At 46.0% G+C, this 24856-nt stretch overlaps 1 protein-coding gene across 7 annotated transcripts in view; it reads right to left on the bottom strand.

Moving 5' to 3' along the window:
• Nucleotides 1-285: 285 nt before the first annotated feature.
• Nucleotides 286-24856, bottom strand: part of LRRC56 (leucine rich repeat containing 56) — a 74600-nt gene continuing 50029 nt past the window's right edge. For all 7 annotated transcript variants that reach the window (XM_030039789.1, XM_030039795.2, XM_030039788.2 and 4 more), the window contains 9 exons: nucleotides 24163-24259; nucleotides 23563-23760; nucleotides 19204-19381; nucleotides 16877-17077; nucleotides 15330-15394; nucleotides 14059-14189; nucleotides 13112-13305; nucleotides 10135-10501; nucleotides 286-9369 (listed from right to left, as the gene is read on the bottom strand). In XM_030039789.1, the coding sequence (XP_029895649.1) occupies nucleotides 9126-9369; nucleotides 10135-10501; nucleotides 13112-13305; nucleotides 14059-14189; nucleotides 15330-15394; nucleotides 16877-17077; nucleotides 19204-19381; nucleotides 23563-23760; nucleotides 24163-24259 (1675 nt within the window). In that variant the 3' untranslated portion in view covers nucleotides 286-9125. The remainder of the gene's footprint in view (nucleotides 9370-10134; nucleotides 10502-13111; nucleotides 13306-14058; nucleotides 14190-15329; nucleotides 15395-16876; nucleotides 17078-19203; nucleotides 19382-23562; nucleotides 23761-24162; nucleotides 24260-24856) is intronic.

The raw sequence follows: 24856 nt of genomic DNA, 5'->3' as shown, positions 1-24856 counted from the left end.
AATCAAACTAGAATGATTTATACAGAGACTGAAAACACAAAAGAGTAAGGGAGAAACATACAAAGGACAATTGAGTTAGAATTGATTTTTTCATGATTTGCACAGAGATCAGAGGTGCAGAAAGGTAAGGGAGACCTTCCTTTCAAGTCACAAGGTTCAGAGAAGACCTCCTTGCTTTCTAAACTCCCGGTGGAGCTTAGGTGCAGCTGGGTCAACTCCTAGTCCCAGACTTGGGCAACGGTTTATGTCTAAGGGATTATGTGTGTAGCAGCAGTCTGAGGTTCATTTACAGTTTGAGGTAAATCACAAGATTTACTAAAACTTAATCACTGACTAATTCAACATTTGCAAAGTGATTCAATAGAATCAATTCACACATGCATGCACACAGACACAAAGGTAGATAAACAGAGGTATACCTGTTAAATATTCCCCTCCAGTTCAGTAAAATATTCACGTCAAATGTCTCAGCATTTCTCAACACGCGAAGGGTTGAGCCTCAAGGAGTGAAGGGTATCAGCCCAGGTCCCATCGTCAGTTTTTGGCAACAGTCCTCTGAGTTTCATAAACTGGACAGTTTGTGAGATCTGAGAGGCATCCCCCTCAGAGGGAGATGCTGGTTGCAGCCTGCTGTAGTCCAGGAGAGCTCAGAGGGCCTCGCTTGGGACCGCTGTTCATAGGTTCGCAAGACGATTGACTTTGGTCCGTGTAATTTCATTCCAGCCATAATTCTTGTCAGGCAACCACAAAAGTGAGCCATGAACCAAGCAGCAGGAGTCTCGGGTATGGTTCCAGGCGACAGGAGTTCCAGGTGTGAGTAGGGGGTGCCTAATTGTCCTGACTTACTGTACCATAGCCAGGATAAGAAAGTAGCGGGCTCTCGCAACTCACTGTGCGATGTTGGCTGGTCCTGACATCGCAACATGGCCTGGGGCAGGGCTGCACCACCACCAGGTGCAGTACACAGCAATGGTGGTGCCTTCTGAAGAGGCAGTTATAAAATCCAATGTGAATTAGCTGCAGCTGATCCCAAAGCTGAACCCTCCTATTCATCTTCCTCTGTAAATCACTTGCAAAGTTGCTCGATCTTAAGCTAAAGTTATCACTTTTTCCACAGCAGCAAGAGCGTCTCATTTGTTTTTCCATGCCACTAATCTAATCCAAAGGTTTGTGTTTGGATTCCTGCTTCCCCTGGACTGTTCATAATCCAAAAAATCAGGATTGGGCAATGGCAGTTCAAAGGGGAAGGTAATACCTCCCTTTTTCTTCTTCAAAATCACCAAAACTGACACTAGATAAAAGGGATAGGACAAATCAGGGAAAAGAGAGTTTTTTAGCTTAGATTCTTTTTTTTCCTATTTAAAAATGAATTTGTTAGTGATCATCCAGGGGAAAAAAAGATATTTGTTGCTTTGACCCTACAAGACCTATGAATATTTTTAATTCCTCGCTATCCCTGTGAAGACCCACCTAGGGAGGCAGCAGGCGACATCCCCTGGAGGGTCTCAGCAGCTCTTGGGACTGAGCTTCTGAACAGGGGAAAATTTGGTGACTAATCCAGGAAATCCCCTTCTCCTGGAGAAGATGACCCTGTCCTGATCCTGGCTGTTGTTCCTGGTGTGCAGCATTTTTCTGGTAAGGGCTGACAGGTCCATACCCAGACCCTAGAAGATGCTCGCCTTGGCAAGACCATGCAACATTAGCAGAGTCATTTGGCTGGTCTGGAAACACCACGGTTTGCTCTAACCCCTCCGCTCTTGGAGGGGGATCCATCAGCCCTGCCTTGTTACTAGCTCCACATCTCATCCACCAGAACGCGCTTCTCCTCCCGTGGCAGGATGGCGTGGTGCTCCCAACCTGACTGCTGCTGCCGGCATGTCCGTCTCCCCCCATGCTGCCCGCTGCAGTACGCTTCTTCCTCTTCTCGCCAAGTGCCTTCCTCCTGGGGCAGATCTCCCAAAGGTTTCCATCTCTTGCTCCCACAACAGTTTCACCTTTGCTTTTTCTCTCCCTGAATCTATGTAGCTCCTTTACGTGGCAGATGGTGCAGCCATGATTGCCCGTACACTTGGTTAGCACCTGCCCCGGCACAGCCCTGGTCTATGTGGGCTTGATCAGCCCAGAGCATGACCAGGAGACAGCACACACTCAGCATCGTCCCCCAGCATGGCCGGGGCCCATGTGTTTTGGCTGGTGGGGAGAGCAGGTACTGTGGTACTTGTCTTCAGGCCCCTGTCACGGCTCTAGATGTCCCCTGAGGTGTGAATGATGCTGGTGACAGGAGCCTGCAGCAGCAAGGTGACCCAGGGATGGAGAAGGGACTGGGCTGGTACTTGCTGTTGGGGAAGAAAGGTCTGATCCTGCCCACAGAGCAGCAGTAAGAATTTGGGTGTTGATTTTGCCAGGCTCCATGTGGGGAAAGGGCTGGGGCAGAAGTGATGTGGGCTGGGTGGTGGCAGATGTTGAGCCCTCAGGACCAGCCTTCATGGCTGCTGCTGTGAAGCCCCTTGCAACCCACGAGGGTCTCCCAGCACTGTCCTGCTGCCAAGAGGAGGGCCAAGATCCCTGCAGGTGGAAAGCCGTGGAAGAGAGAAGAGCAGTAACAAATGCAAACTCTGCCCAGCTTGCACCGCTCTTCCAGTGAGGTCCTGCCTGGGAGGTACCAAGAGGCCAGCAGCCGCTTGCAGGAGGTGGGCTGAGCTGGGTGAGAACCAGGAGCAGGGCAGGGGAAGAAGGATGGAAAAGATAAGGGTGGGGATAAAGGGGAGAGAAGTGGCAGGGAGCTTTAGCACAGCTGGGCTGGGAGAGGACTGGTTTCAGACTGGTAGACCTGGCAGCAGAGATTTGTCCTGCAGCACTGGGGAGCACAGCCCCCAGGAAGCTCTTCCTGCTCTGCTGGGCTCCAGAGATGAGAGGTCTCTGGTCAACAAGGGAGGAGAAGCTGGAACTCAAGCCATGCATGGTCTAGAGCCTGTTTGCAGCTTGCAGCTTGCAGCTATGGCCTATGACAAAGATCATCTCTTTAAGAAGTGCTGGGATTGCACATAGCATCATCAGATGCCTCATAGCACCACTGATAGCCTATAGCACCACGGCTTTCCAGTGCCAAGGCAGGGGTCCAGGATGTTCTCTGTTACATTTTGTGGGCATTGCAGGTTTCCTAAGGAAGTATTTCCAAGTAAATCAAAGTCATATGTGATACAGCAAGCCACTACCAGCATAGCACACTTGGGGGCATCACACGAGGACAGCACACTGGATGCTGGAGAAGGTAAAAAAGAAAATGTTGAACCCACTGTGTGCTGAATGTCTCCCAAACGCTCTGGAGCCGCTTGGGTTTGGTTTGTGAGTCGTTTTACTTTTAGAAGTTACACTTGTGAGACTCTCTTCTTCCCTCTAGCGTCCATTTCAAGATGTTCCTCTTGCTCTTCAGCTAAAGTGGCGGCTTGCCTGGTTGCATGTGCAGTCACTCTCTTCCTCAGGTTTTACATTTATAAATGATACCGCAACTCTCCACCCAGGAATCCAACATTTTATTTTTCTGGTTTCTGCTGTGCTGTGCGTGAGGATCCCATTGCAAGGCCGTTGTCCCCTGGCATGCTTAAAAAACTATCTCAATCCCTTAATTTTAGCATGATCACACTGAGCTCCAGCTGGGGATGTGCAGGTGCAATGAGGTTTCTGACAGCAATGGGGAGAGGACATGCCAGTGGCGGTTGCCTTGTTTGAGGGACGGGTCAGAGCAAGCCCCTGCTCTTGTTGCCTGTGTAAGACCATGCTACACCTCCTCTCGGCTCACACCATTTGTCCTTGGGCCATAGGAAACCAGTGCAGAGCTTAAAAATGACTCCACTGCCCCTAAGGCTTGATCAAGGCTGTCACTGCCAGGTTGTCTGTCTTCTAGTGACAGCAAGAGACCTCCCACACAGGATCTCCACTACCTGTGTCACCTCCCAGCTAGCTGGACTGGTTTCTAAAAGTCTCGCCAGCATCCCCTTCTTTTGGGGACTGGGCAGCAGACCTGCCCTTTCAGATGCACCTGCAGCAGGCCAGGTTTCTGCCTGCAGCACCAGCTCGCAGTCTGTGGTGGCACCTTGAATTCAGCCCAGGACAAGTCCTCCTTGCTGTCCTGCAGCTGCCCTGCCCTACCTGCCCCCTGGCCTGTGCCTCCCTGGAAGGTCCAAAAGCTTCACAGACCTGCTCAAGGAGCCATGTACACTGACACAAGGCACGCCAACCCAGTGGTCACACGCTTTCTGTGCCATCTCCACTCTTCAAGGCTGGTCCTTTGTCTCAGCCAGGACATTTCCAGTATCCCCCAGGGGAACTTTAGGGGAGCAAGGTGCTGCCAACAGTAAAAACGTGGCCAGGATGCTCTGGCATACTGAGAAAGTTATTGCAGGGCAGGATTAATCTCACCTGGCACTGGGTGGTACCAAGGAGACATCTAAGCCATCTCAAACCCTGTTCTATCAATGAAGAGATTGGCATTACTGGACCATGAACCATCTGACTAACTGTACCCCAGAAGTGCCCGTGTCCTACCAGTGCAGACACTGCCCATGGCAATGAGCCTGAGCACGTTGGGCTCTGAACACAGTAGCAAGCCAAGGAACCATGTGGGAAATGATCCTGAGCTGACCTGTCATTTGCATGTATTTGAAGAGGAGGTGTGTATGAGACTTTCCCTCCTCAATATCTCCTGGGCATTCTCCTCCTTGGCCACCAAAAAAAGTATCTCCTTTTCATCTAGCAATGAAGATGAATTTGTTCCAAGTGCAAAGCAACCCTAAGACTTCAATGAGAGTAACGGCCTTGGTAACAAGCATGACAGCCAGGAGCCCTGTGCAGGTGGTGGCCTGTGCACACAGCTGCGATGGGGACACTGGACAGGGCTAGCATCCCCTTTGGCCTGTCCCCAAATGGGATGCTAAGGTCCCTGCAATGGGCTGGGCTCTGCAGAGCTGGGAGGTGCAGAATGCAATCCAAGTCTGAGCAGGACCTGCCTTCGCTTGTCAGGGCCCTTTTGTTGGGGTGGGATGCCGTCCTGGATACGCTCCCTTCAGGAAAAGGAAGGAATTTTAGACACTGAAATAACTGGCTGGCTGGCACGCAGCTTCCTGCTTCTTTCTCCAATTATTTTTTAAAGCTCTGGCTGAGGAGAGCCTTTCAGTATGCAGGGTAGCACCAGCCACTCCAGCAGAGCTGCTCGTAGGACACCAGCTAAGTGATGCTGAGAGGCCTCCTGGGTGGACTGTGCTCCTGTTAATGCTGCAGCATTGTCGCTTTGGGCCAAATCCCTTTGCTCCTAGACCTGCTCCCTGCAGGGCAGCTGCCCCCAGCTAACCATCCCCTCCCTTAGCAGCATGTGCTGATGAGACTTAGCTCCTGGCAGAAAACTCTTCCCTGCGATGCCGATTTATTAATAGGTGAGGGGGGAGCAGTTCTCATCCTTCTCTCCTGCTTACACACTAGGGATCAATTTGGCAGCTGGCAGCAAATCCCATTAAGGCAGCGAGATACTTAAAGGCATCAGCAGCTCCTGGCCCATTACAAGAATGAGGGGATGGACCCTGGTAATGTACATCCGAAACTGGTCGCATCCAACCGGAAGCAAGGATCCTACCCAGAAAAATATTAAGAGAGTCTGCAAAGACAGGGATGGGAATCAGCTCGTTCATTAAATTACTTTGTCCATATTCAAGGGACCAACACAGGATTTTAACAGAGGAAATGGCGACAAGAAAACCATGATAAAACTCCCTAAATATTTCCCTTTTGGGCCAAGAGAATCAAATTCATGGGTAGCCCATCGTGCCTGACATATCCTAATTAGCCCATTAAAGCCCTGGCTGGCTTTTACATTTTCTAGATGAAAAAGGTGGAAGGTGGATAAACAGAGACTAAAACCAGAGCAACAATTTCCTCTGTGGATCTGTTATAGCTGTGGAGATCTGATCTGCAACAGCCCTGTTTATTTGGCTTGTCCTGGAAACTGCAACAGCCAACAGTGTGGCAGCTCTGGTAAACCTTGAGGTGCACCTGCTACCTGCAGAGAGGAGACTACCAGCCCTTCTTCCCCGTTATGTTGGGCTGTGATTGCACACTTGCTCTTAATAAGCCTCCCTGCTGCTCCGTGCATGACAGCCTGGTGATGGGTCTCGTTACGCATTTAGCTTCAGAGCACATACGCTTGCACATACCACTCAGCAGGTCAGATAGATAGCCCAGAAAGGACGGAACGAAGGTGGCACGCAAAAAGCTCATGCCTCCAACAGAGCTGTCCACCAAAGCCTGGCTCTGCTACCTGCTAAGCTTTCATGTGCTAATTAGTCTTCCTCCACTCCCTGTGCCAACACTGTATTAACAAGGAGAGTGCATGATGGAGGGAAGTCATATTCCTACTAATGTCACTGCTCTGCTGCCAAGTCACTTCGCCTTCCTCTCTGTATGCCCGAAACCAGTCTCTGCCCTGCTGGGTAACACAGCTGGAGATCAACCTCAGGAGAGCAATGCCCAGGAGCTAAGCGTTGTTGCTTCACTGAGCATGGGAGCGTCCTTCTCTGGCCTCCTGCCCTGTGCTCTGGGCACGTGGTCAGCAGTGCAGCTTGAGACTGAGCACGCCTCCCAGATAAGCATCGGGCATCCTGCCTGCAAGGTCCATCTGAGAGCAGAGCTTTTGCTTTCCAGCACATAACCCAGAGGTTCAAATGAGGAGAGCGGCATCAAGATGCTGCCCTGCAAGTGCCCCGGGGCCCCCAGCTCCCAGCATTGCCACTTTTCTGCTGCAGCACAGTCACTAAAGCCACAGCGCTCTTGCCAACTGCTTTGCTCCTTAGGCCTTCAAGTCAGCTCAGGACACTAAATCCTCACAGTGGCACTGCCAGGACACGAGAGCACGTGGCTTCGAGCCCATCTTACATACCCATACCTACTGATACACACCTGAGAAAGTGCTGGGTCACCAGCTGATGCAGTGATCGATAGGTAGAGTGGACATCTTCTCCTGTCTCTGTACACATATGCCATGCCACTACATGGCACGTGACTGCCTTGGTTAGGCCATCAGTGGGGCAGAGTTGGTTAGTAAGGGGTGGGGTGGCTGTTTGGAAGGTCACACACTGCCTGCACCCCTGAGAGATATCACTGGGGTACCTGAAGGGAACTTAAAACAGGAAACACCGAGTTAAATGGTTTTGACGAAGCCCTCAGTGACTCTTACTTCCCACACCTGAGGGCAGAGCTTTTTTTCTAATCATTTCTCCAAGCCCTCTCCACCACCACAGAGAAGCTCCTTGCCCCATGCACATACAGAGCCAAGTTGTGTTTGCTGCGAGATGAGCTCGCAGGCACTTTTGAGAGTACTTTCCAGATCCATGCCCAGAGTTCTGCATCTGCAGATGCACACGTGCAGACCCGTCTAGCTGTCCCAGTTTCCACGCACAAAAACTCACTTACGCTTTTTCTTCCCCTCCTCCCCTTTGAAATCAAAGATGCAAATTGAGAAGGAGGTTCTGAATATTTGGAGAAGACAGTCCTACCCATCACCCACTGATATGACCCTGGCTATAGAGAAGGGCTTGACTGTCACCAGTGCTGACTGCCAGCGAGGGCTGCAGACTTCAAGCAGGTGGGGAGGCCACAGAGCATTTCTGAAAACTACGCTGCCACTTTCTTTTTTCTCTTACAAGGTCAGATTTTTTTTTTGGAGATGGTCATGGTCAGCGATGCTGGCAAAAAGTCAATTTTAGGAGCCTGTTTAAGGATACAGGCACTGTTGCTGGGTGACATCTGATGGGAAATCCTGCCTCCATCCATAGTATTGCACAGAATCACATGCCACATATAGGTTTTAATGATTTTTGATGAATGATTTCCTCCTCTAGGACTCACCAAAACCAGGCAAACTAGCTTCAAGCTCCAGACTATTTTGTAGGAGAAGGTGGTGCAAGTATCACCACAACGAGACAAAGTTTTGAGGCTTTCTCTATTATTCTGCTCCTGTACGTTAAGCCGACCAGTAGAAAGAAGACATAAACCAATTCATTAACTCATCATGTAATTACTGTTTTATCAACTGATTTAAAAATATATATCTAACATAGTAATTTAAACTGGAAAAAATGTGCTGACGCTTGGTTTCAGACTGCAACATCAATAAAGTTGTAAGGCACAGTCATCTGGATCAGCATCTCACAGTCTGCAGTCACTAAAACAGATGTTTTGAATCTCACCCAAAGAGATTATTGCCTTACTTCCCTGCCTTGTCTTTGCTGCAGCATTTCTTAAAATTATTCAGTCACATGAAATTGGAAAGTCTATTTGATCTAAAAAAAACTAGAGGTGGCATGCCTGACTCCAAAAGCATATGCAGGGGATGCTCTGACACCTGCTTACAGAGGTCACTTTTGCTAATGAAATTCTGGTATGCAATGTCTATCCATAGGAAGTGAGGGAAATCCTTCCAGGTAGCTACAGAGCAAACAAACACGTTAATATTGGGATGAGCCATTTGGTCAGCATTCACTCCCGTAGCAATGCAGGCAACAACAACCTCGGATGCCTGTGAATAGGGTGAGCTCCCATGGGGGCAAAACTCTGAAACCACCCGGCCTTCCTGGGCTCTTCCTCAGGCAACGCACCCATCCCTTACAACCCGCTCCAGTCAATGCTTCGTCTCAAGCCCTCGGCTTTGTCCCTTGCATGTTAAACATCCAGGACTGCAAAAGATACATCGCGGGGCTGCTGCTAGGTCAGGCGGCTGAGCGTGAGAGGGAATGCCCTGTGTCCCTCATCTCCTCCAGCCTACTGCACAAACTGCAGGCTCCATGCTCTTCTTGGTTCGGTGTCCCCGCCTGACTCACAGAGCAGGGCATGGTGTGGATGAGAGGAAATACATTAGGACTTGTTCTGTTTTAGTGCATGAAGGCTACAAAAATAACCATGTTTTTCTGTAATAAGAGGTTGATTAGCTCTTCTGTTGATCACTGGGTGCTCTTTAAAGAAAGCATTTCTGGACCAGCTGTAGCCTTAATTAAGGCAAATCATGTCATTTGTTTGAACTGCTCTACTTGCACAGCTCTGCGTTTAGCTTGCAAAAGCTGCTGAAAGATAGCGTCGAACCTTCAAGACTGTGCTGTGTACGCAGCTCCAACACACTCTGCCACCTGGGTATCTTCTAGGACTGGGGACTTGTTCTGAGATGTTGTTAAGGCAGTGGGTCTGTCTGGCAAGGACTGCAACATGGCCCTGGCAGTCAGGGGCCAAGCAGTGTTCATCAGCCCAAACCTCTCTGAGGCTTTTGCTGATGAGCAGACAGCTGGCTGGTGCTGGTTGATCTCTCCAAGCCAGCTCTCATTCATGATGGGCCTGAGGAAAAGAAAGAAACACCGTGGTGAAATTGCACTCTGGGTGTGGATATCTGCATTCTCCACACCAGCTCTGCCGTCTCCCGCTCTGAAAACTGAACCAAAAACTGCCAGGCCTGGGAGCAGCACAAGGCACACCAGCTTCCCACACAAGGCATGCACTCTCTGCCTATACTGCTCTATAATGACTACGTTAACTTCAAAATCAAGGTGTCATATCACAACTCCTCAGTTTTATTTCTTCAAAGAAGCAACACGATGCTAATCTTATAGTAAGCAGGTTCAGAAATAACCATGTTTTGGTGCACGTGACACTTGTCTAATGCCTCCTTTATTTTCCAAAGCTCTTTCTAACATGAATTAATGTAAATTTCAGGGGAAAAAACCCAAAGTGGGATGTCAGGAACTTGTCCTGGGGTTTACCCGAGGAGAGTCTTGAACAAGCACCACTGCAAGAGCTCTGCAACAGACATGGGCATTGGCCCTGCATGGGGAACATGAGAGTGGAGCAATAAGAACACAGGAAAATTCTGGCCTGTTATTCAAGAAAATACAAGATTTCCAACACTCAAGCTATAAGGAACATGAGAAAATGTTTCATTTAGCATTAGATGGACAAAGGTAAATGTCAGCACAAATAAAAGTTCTTTTTACAGAACAGGCAGGAGACTCCAGAGACAACACAGAAGCCTGCTTTTTCCTGCTGTGAAGTCCCTTCTGTTTTCCCCAGACACACTGCAGGCAGTGCTGCCGGCAGTGTGCGTACCTGATGCTTGTTGATCCAACAGCTGCTGGTCCTGAAATAGGTCTTCGCCAGCCGGTGCTCCCAGCAGGCTGGCCCTGCCCTTGGGATCTGGAGGCACCCGGCATGCCATGCTGGCTCAGGAGGGCAAGTTCTTTGCCCAGAGACTGGGCTGAAGTTTCTTGATGAGTCCTTGACTGGCATCGCTGTGTCCACTGCCTCTCCTCCTCTTGGCTGGGTACTTTTAGGCATCTTACCCTGTGGTTCCTCATTTTCCAGGGTCTTGCTGCAACACCCGTTACAGATGCAGGTGAAGGGCTTTTTGGAGGGGACGGAATTAGACAGTGGTTCAGGTTGGGGAACACTGCACCTTCCTGAGCCTGTGACGAACCTGAAACACAGGGGAAAATGCAGTGATTTACCAGTTCATTTTACTCCTAAATGACCAGCTCAGCGAGCAAAAGGTTTTGGAGAATGCTGTGTGATGGTGCTGGGTGGGCAGATGTGTCCTGGGGCACACAGCGATGCTGGCCTTGTCAAATTGTTTCCTCTGATAGTTGGGGGTTTGGGTTACTTGGCAGCCTCCCTGCCAGTGATGCGCCAAGCACTGGAACTGCTCACAAGCCACACACAGCTCAAGAGGGACAGACCAGCTCTCCCACCCTCCGGTTCTCAGGCAGGATCATACCTGCATCATTCCTGGCCAGTGTTTGCACTGACTTGTTTCAAATACCTGAGGACCCCATCCAGCAATGTGAAATTCAAGGCACAGGAATAATCACAGATGAGTGGATCCACTTTTTTTTAATCAGAGGCAGAGGTGTAAGAATAAGCTCTTGAGATTAGCCTTAAAATTATGGAAAGTGCCTCACTGCTACCGAAAATATTGCACTGCATGCAGGGCTACTATCTGGCTGTTCATATTTTAGCCCATGTAATCCTCAGGTGCAACATATAGGAGAAGTAAAATCTTGTTGCTGACTTATGAATATAATGTGCATGCATATATGCTTAAAACCATTCTATATATAGCAGGGATCTGATTGCTCTTGTCTATTAAAAGAACCAACTGCACTTAAGCGCCTGATCAGCAGGGTCCAGGGCAGGAACACAATCTAAAGAATGTGCCACCAAAACCTAGGCCCAGAAAGTTTTATAGCTCCTAATTGATGGGGATCTATTTTACTGCTTAGGTAACCACAAAAAGCTGATAAAAGATTTTCACTGAACAGTTTCCATCATACTATATGCTTTAAAAATGTCTAAAATTTATAGGGTTTTTTTATTTGTTTTTAAGTAAAGACACTCTGAAAGACTGATATGCCTGACTCAAGAGCCTGAAATAACACTCAACGACTTCCAAAGAGTGCAGATTATATGGATCTGACACTGCAAACACTTTTACATAAGAGCGGTTTTGCTCAGATGACTTGTCCTTTCCTGGTCAGAAGGATTGTTTCCAGCAACAAGTTCTTCTGTGAGAAAATCACATTGGGTAGGACACACTTCTAAAGTTAAGTGTTGAGGCATTTAAATACCTCTCCAAATCTTGACACAGTCTCAAGTCACAGAGGAAAACTGTATTTTTTTAACTGTCTTGCTGAATAAAGTCTATCAGTTGCTAAAGTTTTATCAGGTATTTGCTCTGCAAAACACATATGTCTATTAGTGACAGTGGGCAAAAGCTACTGTGTTTGTGATTACTTTATTTGAATCTTGGTTATTATGGCAGGTGCTTGTGATTTGGGATCTGGGTCATCCTCCCCCCCCCCTTAGGTAATACTAGATTTCAAACCAGTCCATCAATCTTGTAACCAAATCCTAGCAGATTTGGTTACAAGACAGGCAGATCTATGCCCAACCATTCACTTCCACAGTCCTATAGGGCATGACACTATGTTTGGTGCATCTCACTATGTGAGGTGTTTGGGGCATTGGCTATTCAATCTACAAAGATGATGAGATCATAATAAATCATACTCAATTTAAAGAAATCATATTAAATCTAAAAAAGATCAGATTAAATCTAGAGAGACCATGAGATCATAGCCTAAGACTTCTGTGGTCACTGGACAATAGGCCATTCCTTTAGATTTTTCCAAACAGTTTCTGTTCTTGCTAAGGAGATATTGTTTATATTACTGTTAATACACAGAAACTTTGAATAGTTTAATGATACTTCTGTTTTTTCCAAAATATATTATATTTTTCCAAATTTTAATAGATCCATTTTTGCCCTTGCAAGAAATGTAAAATGAAAATTCACATGCTAATAGTTTTTAAGGCAAAAAAAGGTGATTAACAATAGAAATAGATTTAAGTCGTACTTTTGTAAGCTCCTCTACTTCATACGTATTTGGAATAACCATTATTAATGTTTCTAATATTCTTAAGTACAATATTCAACAACTAGCAAAGAGCAGGAATTCTGCTTTCATTCATGTAAATGCAATTCCAGAGAGGCCTTTGGCTTTGTTCCTGAGTAGAAGAGCACGTTTCATTTTTAAACTCTTTACTGAATGCATCCCTTTGGTTGCATATCTTTCCAGAATTTGCAGTTGCCCAGTTAAACCTCAATCATTAGCTCAGCCATTATTTCCATCAGTGCCAACTGGGGTAAAATATAGCTCAGTTGGAACAACAGTATTTTAGACTTACCTGGCACTGCCATAAATTAATGACACAAGGTAAAAGACAGAGGCATGTCCTTCTTCTAGACTTGATGCTAAGCTGGTGTAAGATCAGCTTTGTTCCTCTTAATTCTACAGATGTATGCTGAAATATATCACCTGATGGTCAACACAGCTGGCCACCATGTCCTGCTTAAAAACTGGAATAGATTACTTAGGGTCTGGCTCTGCAATGTTATTTCCAAACTGCTGCTCTAGAGCACAGAAGCCAGATCTCGTAAAACACTGCAGTTACTAATACATCTATCTACAAATGGTTAGTAGCATGTGTCACCTAAGCTAACTCTTCCCCAGAGGTTTAGGTCCAGTACCTGAGGAAGACTGGGAGAGACAGGAGTGGCAAGAAAAATCAAGTGAAATCCTTTCAGTGAGGTCCTCATCACCGGTCTCCCTCAACTCATCTTCACAGCTGTCAGTCAGGCTGCAGTCTTCACCCTCTTCCTCACCACTAAGAGTTACCTTCAGTGCTTGGATGGCTTTTTCTTGCTGACCTGTTTGCAGGCACCTGGACGACATCAAGTATCACACCTTTAGTTAGCCTTTAAGTTGTGAATATATAGCTAGCCAAGTGCAGCTTGGCATGGCGCATGGCCACACAGGCAAACACCCAGGCAGTGGATTTAGTCACCCACTGTGATTTCCCGCTTTCCTGGAGATATAGAAAATCATTCTAAATGGATCAGCCATCTAAGCTGCCTGTGTCTGATTATCTGAAAGTATCCTAAAGTTAATCAAGTGAAATGGGGCTATTTTAAAATACCACACAATGAAGTAAGCTCAGAGAAATAAAGCCATTTTTACTTCCAAAACAACAATTATCTGTCTATGAGATGGGGGAATCTCAGCATGGCATTATTTTCCTTTCAGCCTTTCATTTGGTTAAGCCAATGTGATCCTTGCAGAAAACCTCATCAACCTTCACTTCTTTTGCTGTCTGAAGGCAGACACTGTCAGGGCCAAGAATGAAAATTCATTTCCATGCTCTTGCTATGCAAGCAAGCCCACCCAGCCTATGCTGGTCTTCAGCCTGCTCTAGAGAGAGGTCAGAGCTTCACCCAGGTTTCTTCTCCCTTGCCCTCCCCACAGATGCTCCAGCGGGCAGGACTGATAGAAGGATGCCCACCACAGGGACAGGAAGGCAGGAGGCCAAGACTATCCCCTGAAACCACCACCAGGTGGCCAAAGAGTTTATTTTATTATTACAGCAGAAAATGAATGTCCCTTTTATTGCATGACAAGATTTTTTCTGCAGTCTCACCACTTGGGCTGCTCTCTCTGTATTCTCAGTTCAGAGAACACATCTTCCTGGTGCAGGTCTCCTGCTCCTCCAGAGCCGTAAAAGTTTTCTGTCCTCAGACCACATACTTTCAAAGGGCTCACTGCAGGTGGCTGCAAAAATGACAGAAGTTATCTTGATAACCTCAGGAGCTCTTCCCAGCTCTGTTTCTAGATTGTGGGTTTTAGAAGGCATCAAAGTCCGCTGTTACTCCTGAGTTTTCAGATCACCCTCACCATTTTCTTGCCCTTCAGTTTTAAGAAGCCCCATGCCCCAGTCGTGTGCACTGTTACAGCTTGAGGAACCCAGGGTGGCAGTAACAAAAATGTTGATTTATATCTCACTGGTGTATAAGCCTGTAGCATCTATACCAATAAGCATATTAAGACCAGTGCGACAGAAACTGCTTCATTCAGCATATGACTGCAGTCCCCTTCCACATCCTAGTTTATAACACACGGTAATTCACTCAAATGTTCAAATTTGTTTCAGAAAAGCTTCCAGTGCTCGGGCAGTGGCAGCAGAGAGACAAGGGACGGACACATTTTTTCTAGCGGTTCTTTAACATCTGTTGTCAGCATTAAGTGAAGCTGCTAACAGCACAGTGATGCAGGTGTCCTGTGCAGGCCATTTCTCTGATTTAAACAGTGCAGCCTGTTTAAATGTATGGACATGCATCCGTGCCATGTTGAACCTCAGGGCCCACAAAAGCTAACCATGATGAGCCAGACTGCACCCCTTTACACACGTGGGTATCCTCTCACTAAATTACTGCCGAAAGGAGCAGGCTGAACCGCAGGGCTGGGGTACCACCCCACTGCCAAGAGGAACAAACTTTGGCTTTGCGTTTGTTTAGTCAATAAGAACAACCTTGCGGCATTAGCGATCTGACTATTTATGCCAACATCAAAGAAACAATGCTGAAAAAAATCTTTTGCTTAATAGCTGTTGTAGAAATCCTGTCAAATTTTGCAATCCTGCCTTGTGCTTTGCTTAGCCAGGACAACAGGAAATCTGCCGCCAGCAGCTGATAGGTGATTTTCACATCTTCCTTTACAGCTGATGGTTAATCGCTGCTAGCACATGGGCACCTTTGTAACATCAGGGCAAGAGACTCTCCGTCCTCCTCAAGACCAATTGCATGTTGGGGGGCTTAGAGAGTGAGTTGCCACAAACCACAGTGGGAGTTCAGTTTATCCCAGGATTTATGGGGGTCACCAGGCAGGAATATGAAGTATACAAGAAAAACATACACCTAGCTTTTGCCTCCTTGCACGAAGGGCCTTGGTGGGGTTCCCACATATAACTTGACTAAGTCCTAAGAAAAAAGGAAAAAAGAAAACATTTTACTCCAGCACTTAACAAATGGTGCTGTCTTTGAAATCAAACAACATCATTTCCCATAGACAGGAAGATGCAATATTTCATGGCGTAGGTTCACAGTGTTAGTTGGCATGGCCTGACATTGCTGCTAAGATGCAGTTTCTGTTTCTACCAGAATCTGTCTCCTCCTGCTCCTGCCCTGCCCCCTCCACTGTGCTGGTGCAACATTTGTGTGGCCACATGGTGAGTCGGATCAGGGAACAGATCAAGATTAAAACTAAATGTGCTTTTTGGGTTTTTTTGTGTGTTTGTTTTTCTGGGTTATTTTTTAGCTGGATCCCACTCAGAATTAGGTTCCCCATGTGCCTATGCAGATGCTCTTGCCAAAACAAGAAACAAGGCAGCGGGCAGGAAGAAGCAGTGAACATTGGGTAAAACTGTCTCTATCAGTAGAGCTACCTACCTAAAAGTGCACGTGAAATTATGGCCTCATTCCCTAGCAAGCTGTACTCAGTTTCCACGTTTCTGAATGTGCACTCAGCTGTTCACACTGCATTGCTTCATCTAGTTCATCAACCTGACTCCTACCTAGAGCAAGGAACTGAGGTGGGACTGGCATCTGAGAGAAGCAGCCCACAATGCTGGGAAAATAAACACCACCTTCCTATCTAATCTGCACTCTACGGGCCGGTGGATTTGCACCATCAAGGTCTTTTGAGGAGCTAGGGAAGGATGTCTTGGGAAGTGCCAAATATTGTACCAGAAGTGAACTCCCGTTCCATCTAGCTGTCTCCAGGAGCTGCTAACTTGGCAGTACTGGGTGGCCAGGGCAGGAAGGGCAGTGGTACACCTGTGTTTTGGGCTAGCCTGTAGAGCAGGTATGTGAAGTCAAGGAACTGACTCCTCTTGCTGAGGGACCCAGCCCTGGAAACCCAAAAGAAAGTGCTCATTGACAGCAGCGATGCTGCTGCAGTGAGACTGCACTACACATAGTTTGAGGACATGATCCAACAGGGAGTGAATGTGTATCACCGTGCCTTTCTAGAGGACTACCTTGGAGCACATTCCTATGACTGAAGAAGATGTGCCCAGGTGTGACGTAAGTGAGCCCCAGCTAGGCTGACGTGTAATTTAAAGCACTGCACAGGACAGCTTTTGATGAGGTGTGAAAGGCAACTTCAGTAAGGGAGCACCATTGCAGTATGGGGCTGTCAAGAGGGACAGCCGCACATAACGCATGGGGCTGAGGGGCTGAGTAGGGGGAAGCCCAGATGACTTGCACCTTCTGCTGCAGGGGGAAATAAAGGAAGGCCCATGGAAGAGCAGGTGAGTCCCATGGAAGAAAATATGTGTTGAATCTGATCTAGCAGCAGCATGGGTGGGTGGTATTCAAAGCACCCAGGTTTTCATCAGCAATAAAAACATTTAGAAGAAGGTGAAGGTGTGGGAAAGAAGAGGATTAAAAAACATACATTACCATGTGTCAAATCACTAGAGTCATCTTCTGTGAACAGCTCATCAGAAACAGGGGGATTTGGAAGAGGACAGCCACTGTACAAGAGATGGGCATTGCTAGATCTCCCTGCATTAGCAGACCACTGCGCAGTTCCAGGTCTGGAAGCTGTTGGGGGTCTTGGGCTGCATCCAGACTGCCTTGCTATTGCCCCAAGATACGGATCTAAGAGAGAGGTTTCACTAGTGTAAGCACAGTTGTGCAACGCTAACCACACCATCACCTTACACTGCCAATGCAGTGACTGCTGCTGCACACTTGGAGCTGTAGGGGACAGAAAAACATGTTATTGCAGCTACAAGAAACATGCTGGAATGGGTCAAGTCTGGAGACAGAGGGCTTCCCGGTGCTGCACGCAGTCCCCTGTAGCTGTCCTCTGCAGATGGCAGAACATGGGGACCCCCAACTAAAGCAAAGTCCCTTTCCACCCTCCTCCTGCTCCTGGACTCCAGAGATGGGCTGCTGGCTGTCTGGGGTCAGGAACCACTCTGTGCTCGCCACCCACCTCCAACCACCTCATGGGTGAGCCTGGATGTGTCCAGGGCTCTGCTACTTCCCCTGCCTGCATGCCTAGAGTAAGAGTAAGCTGCCTCTCATTTGCTGCCCACCTGCCTGTGAGAGAACCACTGCAGGCTTGCCACAGGCACGGTCCAAACCCCCAGTCTTAAAATATATTGCTTAAATGCCCAGGCACAATGCAGATGGTGATGGCCACCTTACCAGAGCTATTAGTCAATGGGGACAAACCACGTACCAGTAGTTACAGAAATCTGGGAATGGCAGCGATCGATTTTCCCAGTGCTGCCTCAGAGACAGATACTTCTCTACCACAGAAAGAAAGGTGAAAACTGAGTTTTGGTAATGCTACAGGGCAGGGTGGATTATACAAAAGCTAGTGAAGGCAGACAGAGCCTTGTCCTCTTACCTGCCCAACCGTCGGGTGTCCTGAGAGCACAGCACAGCCGTGAGAGCAGCATGTGCAGTCAACAACCCACAGGAGAGCAAATTTCATTTTGGTGCCTAGATGATTAGTGTGCTTTGTAAAGTGCTGAGCATCTACCAGCTCCACAGTGGAGCAATCAGCTCTGTAATAATATGGCCATTTCCTTAAGAGCTGAGTGTTAGGGAACTTTAAAATACCTTGGCCATAGTTGTTAATACAGACCCATGAAATACACAGTGCGTGAAAAGTACCCGAGTCAACATTGCGATAGGAAAGAAAAAAATACGGGGATGTCTGAATCTGACCATATGAACTCATCAGTTTAGAGCTGAAGGCAAGAATGTAAGTCTGGTTACACTAGGAAACAATACAAATTCACTATTTTGTGCTCCGTCCCTACTGTTTCTGTCAGCTCACTTTGTTAACTAGTTTTCTGAACCATAGCTGATGTTGCCAAAGCAGGATCACTGAGGGATCAGATTTTAATGGATTTTTTCCCCACCATAACTACTATTACAACTAAAGATTTGGACCCACAGGGATTAAATAAATGACAAATATATGTACTTATTCCAAAACAAACTAAATTTTTAATGGAGTACAGTTGGCAGGCAAATCACAAGTGGGGGAGTTGGGAAGCCAACTGCATTGCCCACACTAATGGGAAGCAACAGGAGCAGTTATAGGAAATACTTTGTAATATTTAATGGTACGTGGTAAAGTGCATGTAGCATGATACGTAAAAGCATGGACATCTGAACTATAACCACAGCTACAGGCAAGGGGACACCAGATTTATTTTCAAACCATTTACTCTCTACTAATGAATGTAATGGACTTAATCATAGAGGCAAAGAAAATGGAACAGATCTCTTACAAGACCATGCAATCTCAGTTGCTAGAATGTTGCTACCATTAAGGGGTGGTGACCAAATTGCCTTTCCTATTATTAAATTGGAGTAGGAAATCCTGCTACATCCATGCTACATGGGATTGACTGCTACCATGGAAAAGGCTGTGAACACCTGTTGTTGAAACATTCCTTTCCAAGCTTTGCTTCTTCCCATCAAGCAGAATGAACGCTAAGTACAGACTCCCAGCTACTGCTTGGATTTGCTCTAGAAGTCATCTGTATTTTTCTGATCTTGATGCCCAGCTTAGGACAGCTTTCATTTAAATCTGCACCATGCTGAATTCCAGCTTCCTCACTTCCCAAGTGAAGAAGACAATGTCCTTCATCCCTTCGCTATAATTAAACGTCGGCTTTGAAGAGGCCATCTTGCCCTTCATCTTTCATTTTCACACATCATGACCTGAAAAATGAACCCTGGTAGGAAACTTGACATACCTAACCATGAAATGTCTCCAGCTAAACCACCTTCCTTGATGGATTCCTTGATGATTAGCCAATCCTCATGCATCTTCTTGGAAGGAAGGAGAGCAGTTTGCCTTGCTGGTATTTCATCCAAATACTCCAAGTGGGGAATGAGTTTTTTTACTTCAGCTCTGTAATTATAATCTGGTTCCTGGAGAAATTGAGAAAGTGGTCACTTGAACAGTTTATTTAACAGACTGTGGACTTCCACCAGCAGCACAGCAGTGTTCAATTTGTATGACTGCTGTATAAGTTGAAATGCCTTCTACAAGGTAAACCATTCACCTCATTCAACAGAAATAAATACAGTCAGGAGTTTCAATTTCACTGTGCTTTCTCCTCACATTATTTCTACTTGAATTGATTGTGAACATGTCCTGAGCAGTGTAAACACATGCCCCCTGCGCAAAGGCTCCTTTGCTGTTTACCCACTGATGACTTTGGCATTTGTCTTTGTTATATTCTGATAAGGTACAAAAGTGCAGAAGGCCACTGATGCCCGTGGAAAGCCTGGGCACCCTCAACAATCAGCCAGCCTCTCTCCCTGCTTTTGTGATTCCCTGGTTGCTGCATCAATACTCAGGTGACAGGAAGACTTGAAAATGTTATGAGTGTTGCTACACCTGTTGATGGAAAAAGAAAGAGCATTTCCATGGACTGTGTTTTTAGGCACACCCATAAACCAGCTATAGCGAATGAACTGCACTGATTTTCTGGGGCAGTCTTCAGGGGTTCGGTGTGTGATTTTATACACTGTTAGAAGTGATGGCTTACTTCAAACTACATTTTCTTCTGCAAGAGGTCGCATGCCAACAGCAGGTGCATAGAAGGCTAAAATGGGCTGCACTTCGGTTTCTTTTCTGTGTGCTGGAAAAACAACGTGATTGCTCCCAATGCACATGGACTCAGTGTGACAGCCATGGGGGAAAGCATGGGTGCAGCCCCCTTCTGCGTGGGTGGGTGGAGCTGACATGTTAGGAAATGATTCATGAGCACATGCCAATGCCTGGGGACCTCTGAGCAGCAAGGCCAATCCAGAGCAGTTACAACTGTGCTCAGAGCACACCGCAAATTGGGCTGTTTTAGTGGATTCCAGTGGTAGAAAGACACCTTCACATGGCACCTTCGTCTTTGGGAAAACTTAGCAATATCTCAGGGCTCACTGGGTTGTGCTGCTTTGCAATGGGAATATTTTTGGTTAAAATAGCCTCAGATTACAAAAGGTAGCAAACGCTGATGGCAATCTCTTCTACTTAAAGAAAGTATAAAGCAAGAACTTACTGCTAGTGGCAGAATATGAATGGACAGCTACCTGCAAATCAATTGCTTCATCCAGATAAATGTTACGCTTTTCAAGACATTGCATGCAATATTAGAAAACCCAACAAAGCCAAGTCCTCATTCAACACAGAGTTATCACAAACTGAAAGCTTTCTGTGGGACCTGGCTGTCTGTATGCTCCCTCCCTCCGCACGATGCAGCACTAAGGCTGGCAGAGGGAACTCACCAAATAAAGCGTGTGTTTGTTGTTGTTAAGAGGCAGACACTAAACCTCTCTAACTAAGCCTTTAATCTTAATTTAGAAAATGAGTCAACCAATTGCCATGCTACCCTGTACCACATGTACTCTGAAGACTGCCTGGGCTACAGCCAATTTCCAGCCATGTCTTGTTGGAGAAAAGCATTGTGTTACGCTCATGTTACATTACTGCAACAGAGGCTGCAGAATTTATCATCAGGTTGTTGCTCTTGGTTTAGATAACAGGGGAAGATGAGCTCATCTGAAAATCAAATTACAGAGAGCAAACAGGCCGTCTGAAGAAAGAGCAGTAAATTTTGCTGGACCATTCTGTAGGTTACAAGTAAATAGATAGGAGAGCTTTTACAGAGCTGTAGCAAGGACCAGACTACAAGGAGGAGCTTGAAGAAATAGAGCTGGCCATCCAGGGCACACCAAAGTAAGCCCACATCTGTTCTTTTCTATATTTCAGGTGGCTTTTCTATACCCTGAAGAAATGCAAACATCAGTTGAAACCAAGAAAGTGACAAAGCCCATGGAGAAGCTCTCGGCAGCCGAGGGCAGGGCTGGCTTTGTAACCACCCCAGGGCTTAGCAGCTTCCCAACACGGAGACTGGGTGGGAGCCTACAGTGAACTTACAGTCTGCCTCTGTTACAGTTCAATGTAAAACATACCACCGTGCAGACTCCTTCAACAAATTCTGGCTGGCATTTGAATGCAACTACTTGCACAGGAGTAGAGACAGCCATTCAGCATGGAGAAGAGCAGCAGGGCACACCATCACATACCTACTCCTCCTCTTTGAACTCCTGTTACATGCAAACATGCAGCAGCATCCCAAGGACTGACTTCCTCAGCTAAACAAACCAAGGACAGTCTGACATTTCTCCATTACAAGTACCTTTAAGAACTGAAGATGCCAAGTGAAAACTATGTGCTCCAAAAACACCACTTCCATTGAGCAGGAGCGACAAGGGAGTAGAAACAGACTTTCTATGCTGTTAGGTTACACTGCACCATTTTCATGGTAGGAAGCTATGATAAGGAAGTGTCAGAAGTTGTATTTGTCTCCGTGGGAGTAAACAGAGTAAGTAGGCATGCTTTGTCCATCAGAAGCGGGCAGGGCTTCCTTACTGTAGGAATATGTTTTTTTCCTCACATGATTTCATCTTCTGTAGCGGAGAAATGTTGATGGAGAAATCATTTTGGTTACAAATAGTTACAGGTGTGGTCTCTGAAGTATACTTCTATCAGTTCAAAACAGAAAGGCAAGTGTATAATGTTTTCTTTTGGATTCCAGAGAGGAAAATTATGATAGCTAAAGCGCTACCTTCTGTGGCTGCTTTTACTGAGGGATATGACCAAGCCAACAATTACATCTGAAAAATGCTAATAACTCATGTATCTAAAAAGTGCGAAGATTTAAAATACACGCATGTCTACTACACGATTGAGTTTTAGTGATAGCACCTCAGTTTTCAAGTCTAAATCCAGGACGAATATCAACCCCAAACTTTTATGCAAATTAATGGCATGGGCGTGATCACTTTGAAATGCACAGCAAAGCTATGGAACATGGCACAGTGGAGTCCCAGCACCAGCTCCTGCTCTGCTTTCTAACCCCTGTGTTAGCAGCTCTTTACAGTGCCACTGGGGATTGCGCCATCCTTAGTGAGTGCTGCACATTACGTACCTAGGTGTGGGTGCACAGGCTTGTGACCTTCCAAAAGACGTGGATGACAATATATAGTGCGCTGGCCTTAAACTGTCATCTGATGACATGAGTTAGACATTATGTGACCAAAATGAGGAACAGTCTTATTTGACCAAGTTTTTTAAACTCTGATTTTCCTCCAGTTACCTTCTCAGTACATGCCAAGATGCTTGTTTTTATATCCCAACAATGCCTTTTTTTGCAGCAGGGGAAAGTGAAAGAGAGTAATACAGCTCTGAGACTGTTCATGTAGAATTAGATCTCCCTTACTTTTCTTGTTGAGTGCCCTGAAACCCAAAGCAGATCACGTATTACTGTGTTTTCATCTTTGTGACACAGAGGATCTCATGCCCTCAACAAAATACCTCTGCAAAAATGATTTTATCATTTCAGTACGTAAGAGGTGAATCACTGTATTTTATACCTTCAGCTTTTGCTGAAGGTCTTTTTGGTCATTTGATTTTAACCTTTCAGGGAAAAGGACAACAAGCAGTTCCTACAATACAGCTTTTCCTAGTTATCTCAAGCATCATTTTTCTGATGGTTCAACTTTTGAGGGTGGTGGTACTGGAGCACTTGCTGCTGGACTGGAGACCCTCCAAAAGAACTGCAAAAGCCCAAAGACAGATATCTAATTGAGACATTGCAATTGGCACATCTTGTAAGAAAAATATTGGCTACTTTCTAACCCGCTGCAAGATCCCCACAGGCTAGAAGGATCCATACAGCTGGGGTCCATGCTCTCCTTAGTTTTCCTTTAAGATGCCTGTTTGCACTGCAAGCTGGAAAACAACAGAACAGCTGTATGGATCAGAACAGCTGATTTCTAGTTTAATCCCATCCCCACAGGTAAGAAGGAACACATTGCTAGGGAACAGGCCTGATTCTTTACTAGCACTTCTTGTATTTCATTTGTGGTCATCTTGGAGACAATACCCACGAGAGGACAAAATCAACAGAAATGAAAGATGGGAAATGCATGCCATGTCATCACTCAGAATGATACAATAGGAAGATGCAGAAATGTTTCCCATTTCCAACTCAAACTAAAAAAGGACAGCCAAAAATTAACACAATATGTGCAAACCAAGTCCTCACCTCTGCAGATTCTGCATTTGGCTTCAGACAAATAAGGTTGCCCTCCACTGTCAGGCGGCTCAGCTTGCAACAAAGTCCCAGGTACTGCATCTGGTTGATGTCCTCAATATTGTTACCTTCCAGGTCCAAAACCTCAAGGTGATCCAACCAGGTCAGCTGGCTCAGGTCCGAAATGTTGTTATAGGCTATGTAGAGTTCCTCAGCAGAAGTAAACATGAAAACCACAGGATTGCACAAGTAACACTCAAGCTTTGCAAAATGTTTTCTAATATTTGAAATAGTACATGGTACAGCATGAAATTAGCATGGAAGAGAACATTTTTCAAGTGTGGCTGTTGTTGCCTTAAATAGCTAGGGCTAATACGACAACGAACTCTATGCTGCACTAGGCATCTTCAGGATCAGACCTGAATGTTACTCCTCATTAAAAAAAAAAAAAAATACTGCAGTGTTTTTTAAACTAACACAGGCAATTCAAGGCATCCAACCAAAGTCCTTTAGAAAAAAAAAAAGGTGAGAAGAGAACAAAGGCTACAAGTAAAGAGTATCAACTGAAGATAGTTTTGAGATCGTCATTTGGCAGGACACATCTACACTTACTTTTAGAGAGCTGCAGGAAGAGATCCCATCTAAATCTGAGAGCCCACAGCAAGCCATCCATAGGACGTGGAGGTGGGACAATGTGGTTCCAAGATCCCTTATAAAAGAAACAATTTAAGCTCTATTTAAATGGATGAAGGAACTCAAGACTTGCTTTCTTTTCCCCAAGTCTAGGCCACTGCTACTTCCTTCAAATCTCGCATTGTTTACAAAAAATGTCACTAAAAATGTTCAACTTCAAAGGTGGAGAATAAAATTATACCCCTTTCTACCTCTCTCTCTCTCACAGACATCTTTGTTCTTGTATGACAACATGTCACCCCAGTTCAGTTTGTTTAAGATTCATCCAAGAGCTACATCCTGGTAATTCTGTCATAAATTGCAGGTAATTGGTAAGAATTAAGCGAGGTTTGCTTATGCTGGCATCATTTGCTCTACACACATAACCCAAATTAACATATCTGAGCTGATTGCACAGTCATCTCACTCCGTCCTCTTATGGAGTTACCTTTCTTCTGATTTTGCAGTTGAAAGGAATGGCACTCTTGCCAAATAACATTTTTTGAATCAGCAGAAAATTATAATATTTTCCATCCTATTTTCCCACCCTTTAGGTCTAGCAAAATATAAATAAGGGATCATTTATATAAATTCCAAACTTTATGGTCCTAACCCAGAAAAGCACATATTGACC

The sequence above is a fragment of the Aquila chrysaetos genome, chromosome 16 (assembly GCF_900496995.4).
Source record: "Aquila chrysaetos chrysaetos chromosome 16, bAquChr1.4, whole genome shotgun sequence".
NCBI lineage: Eukaryota > Metazoa > Chordata > Aves > Accipitriformes > Accipitridae > Aquila > Aquila chrysaetos.
Note: the sequence above shows the minus strand (reverse complement) of the source record. Positions and strands in the feature narration are given on the sequence as shown.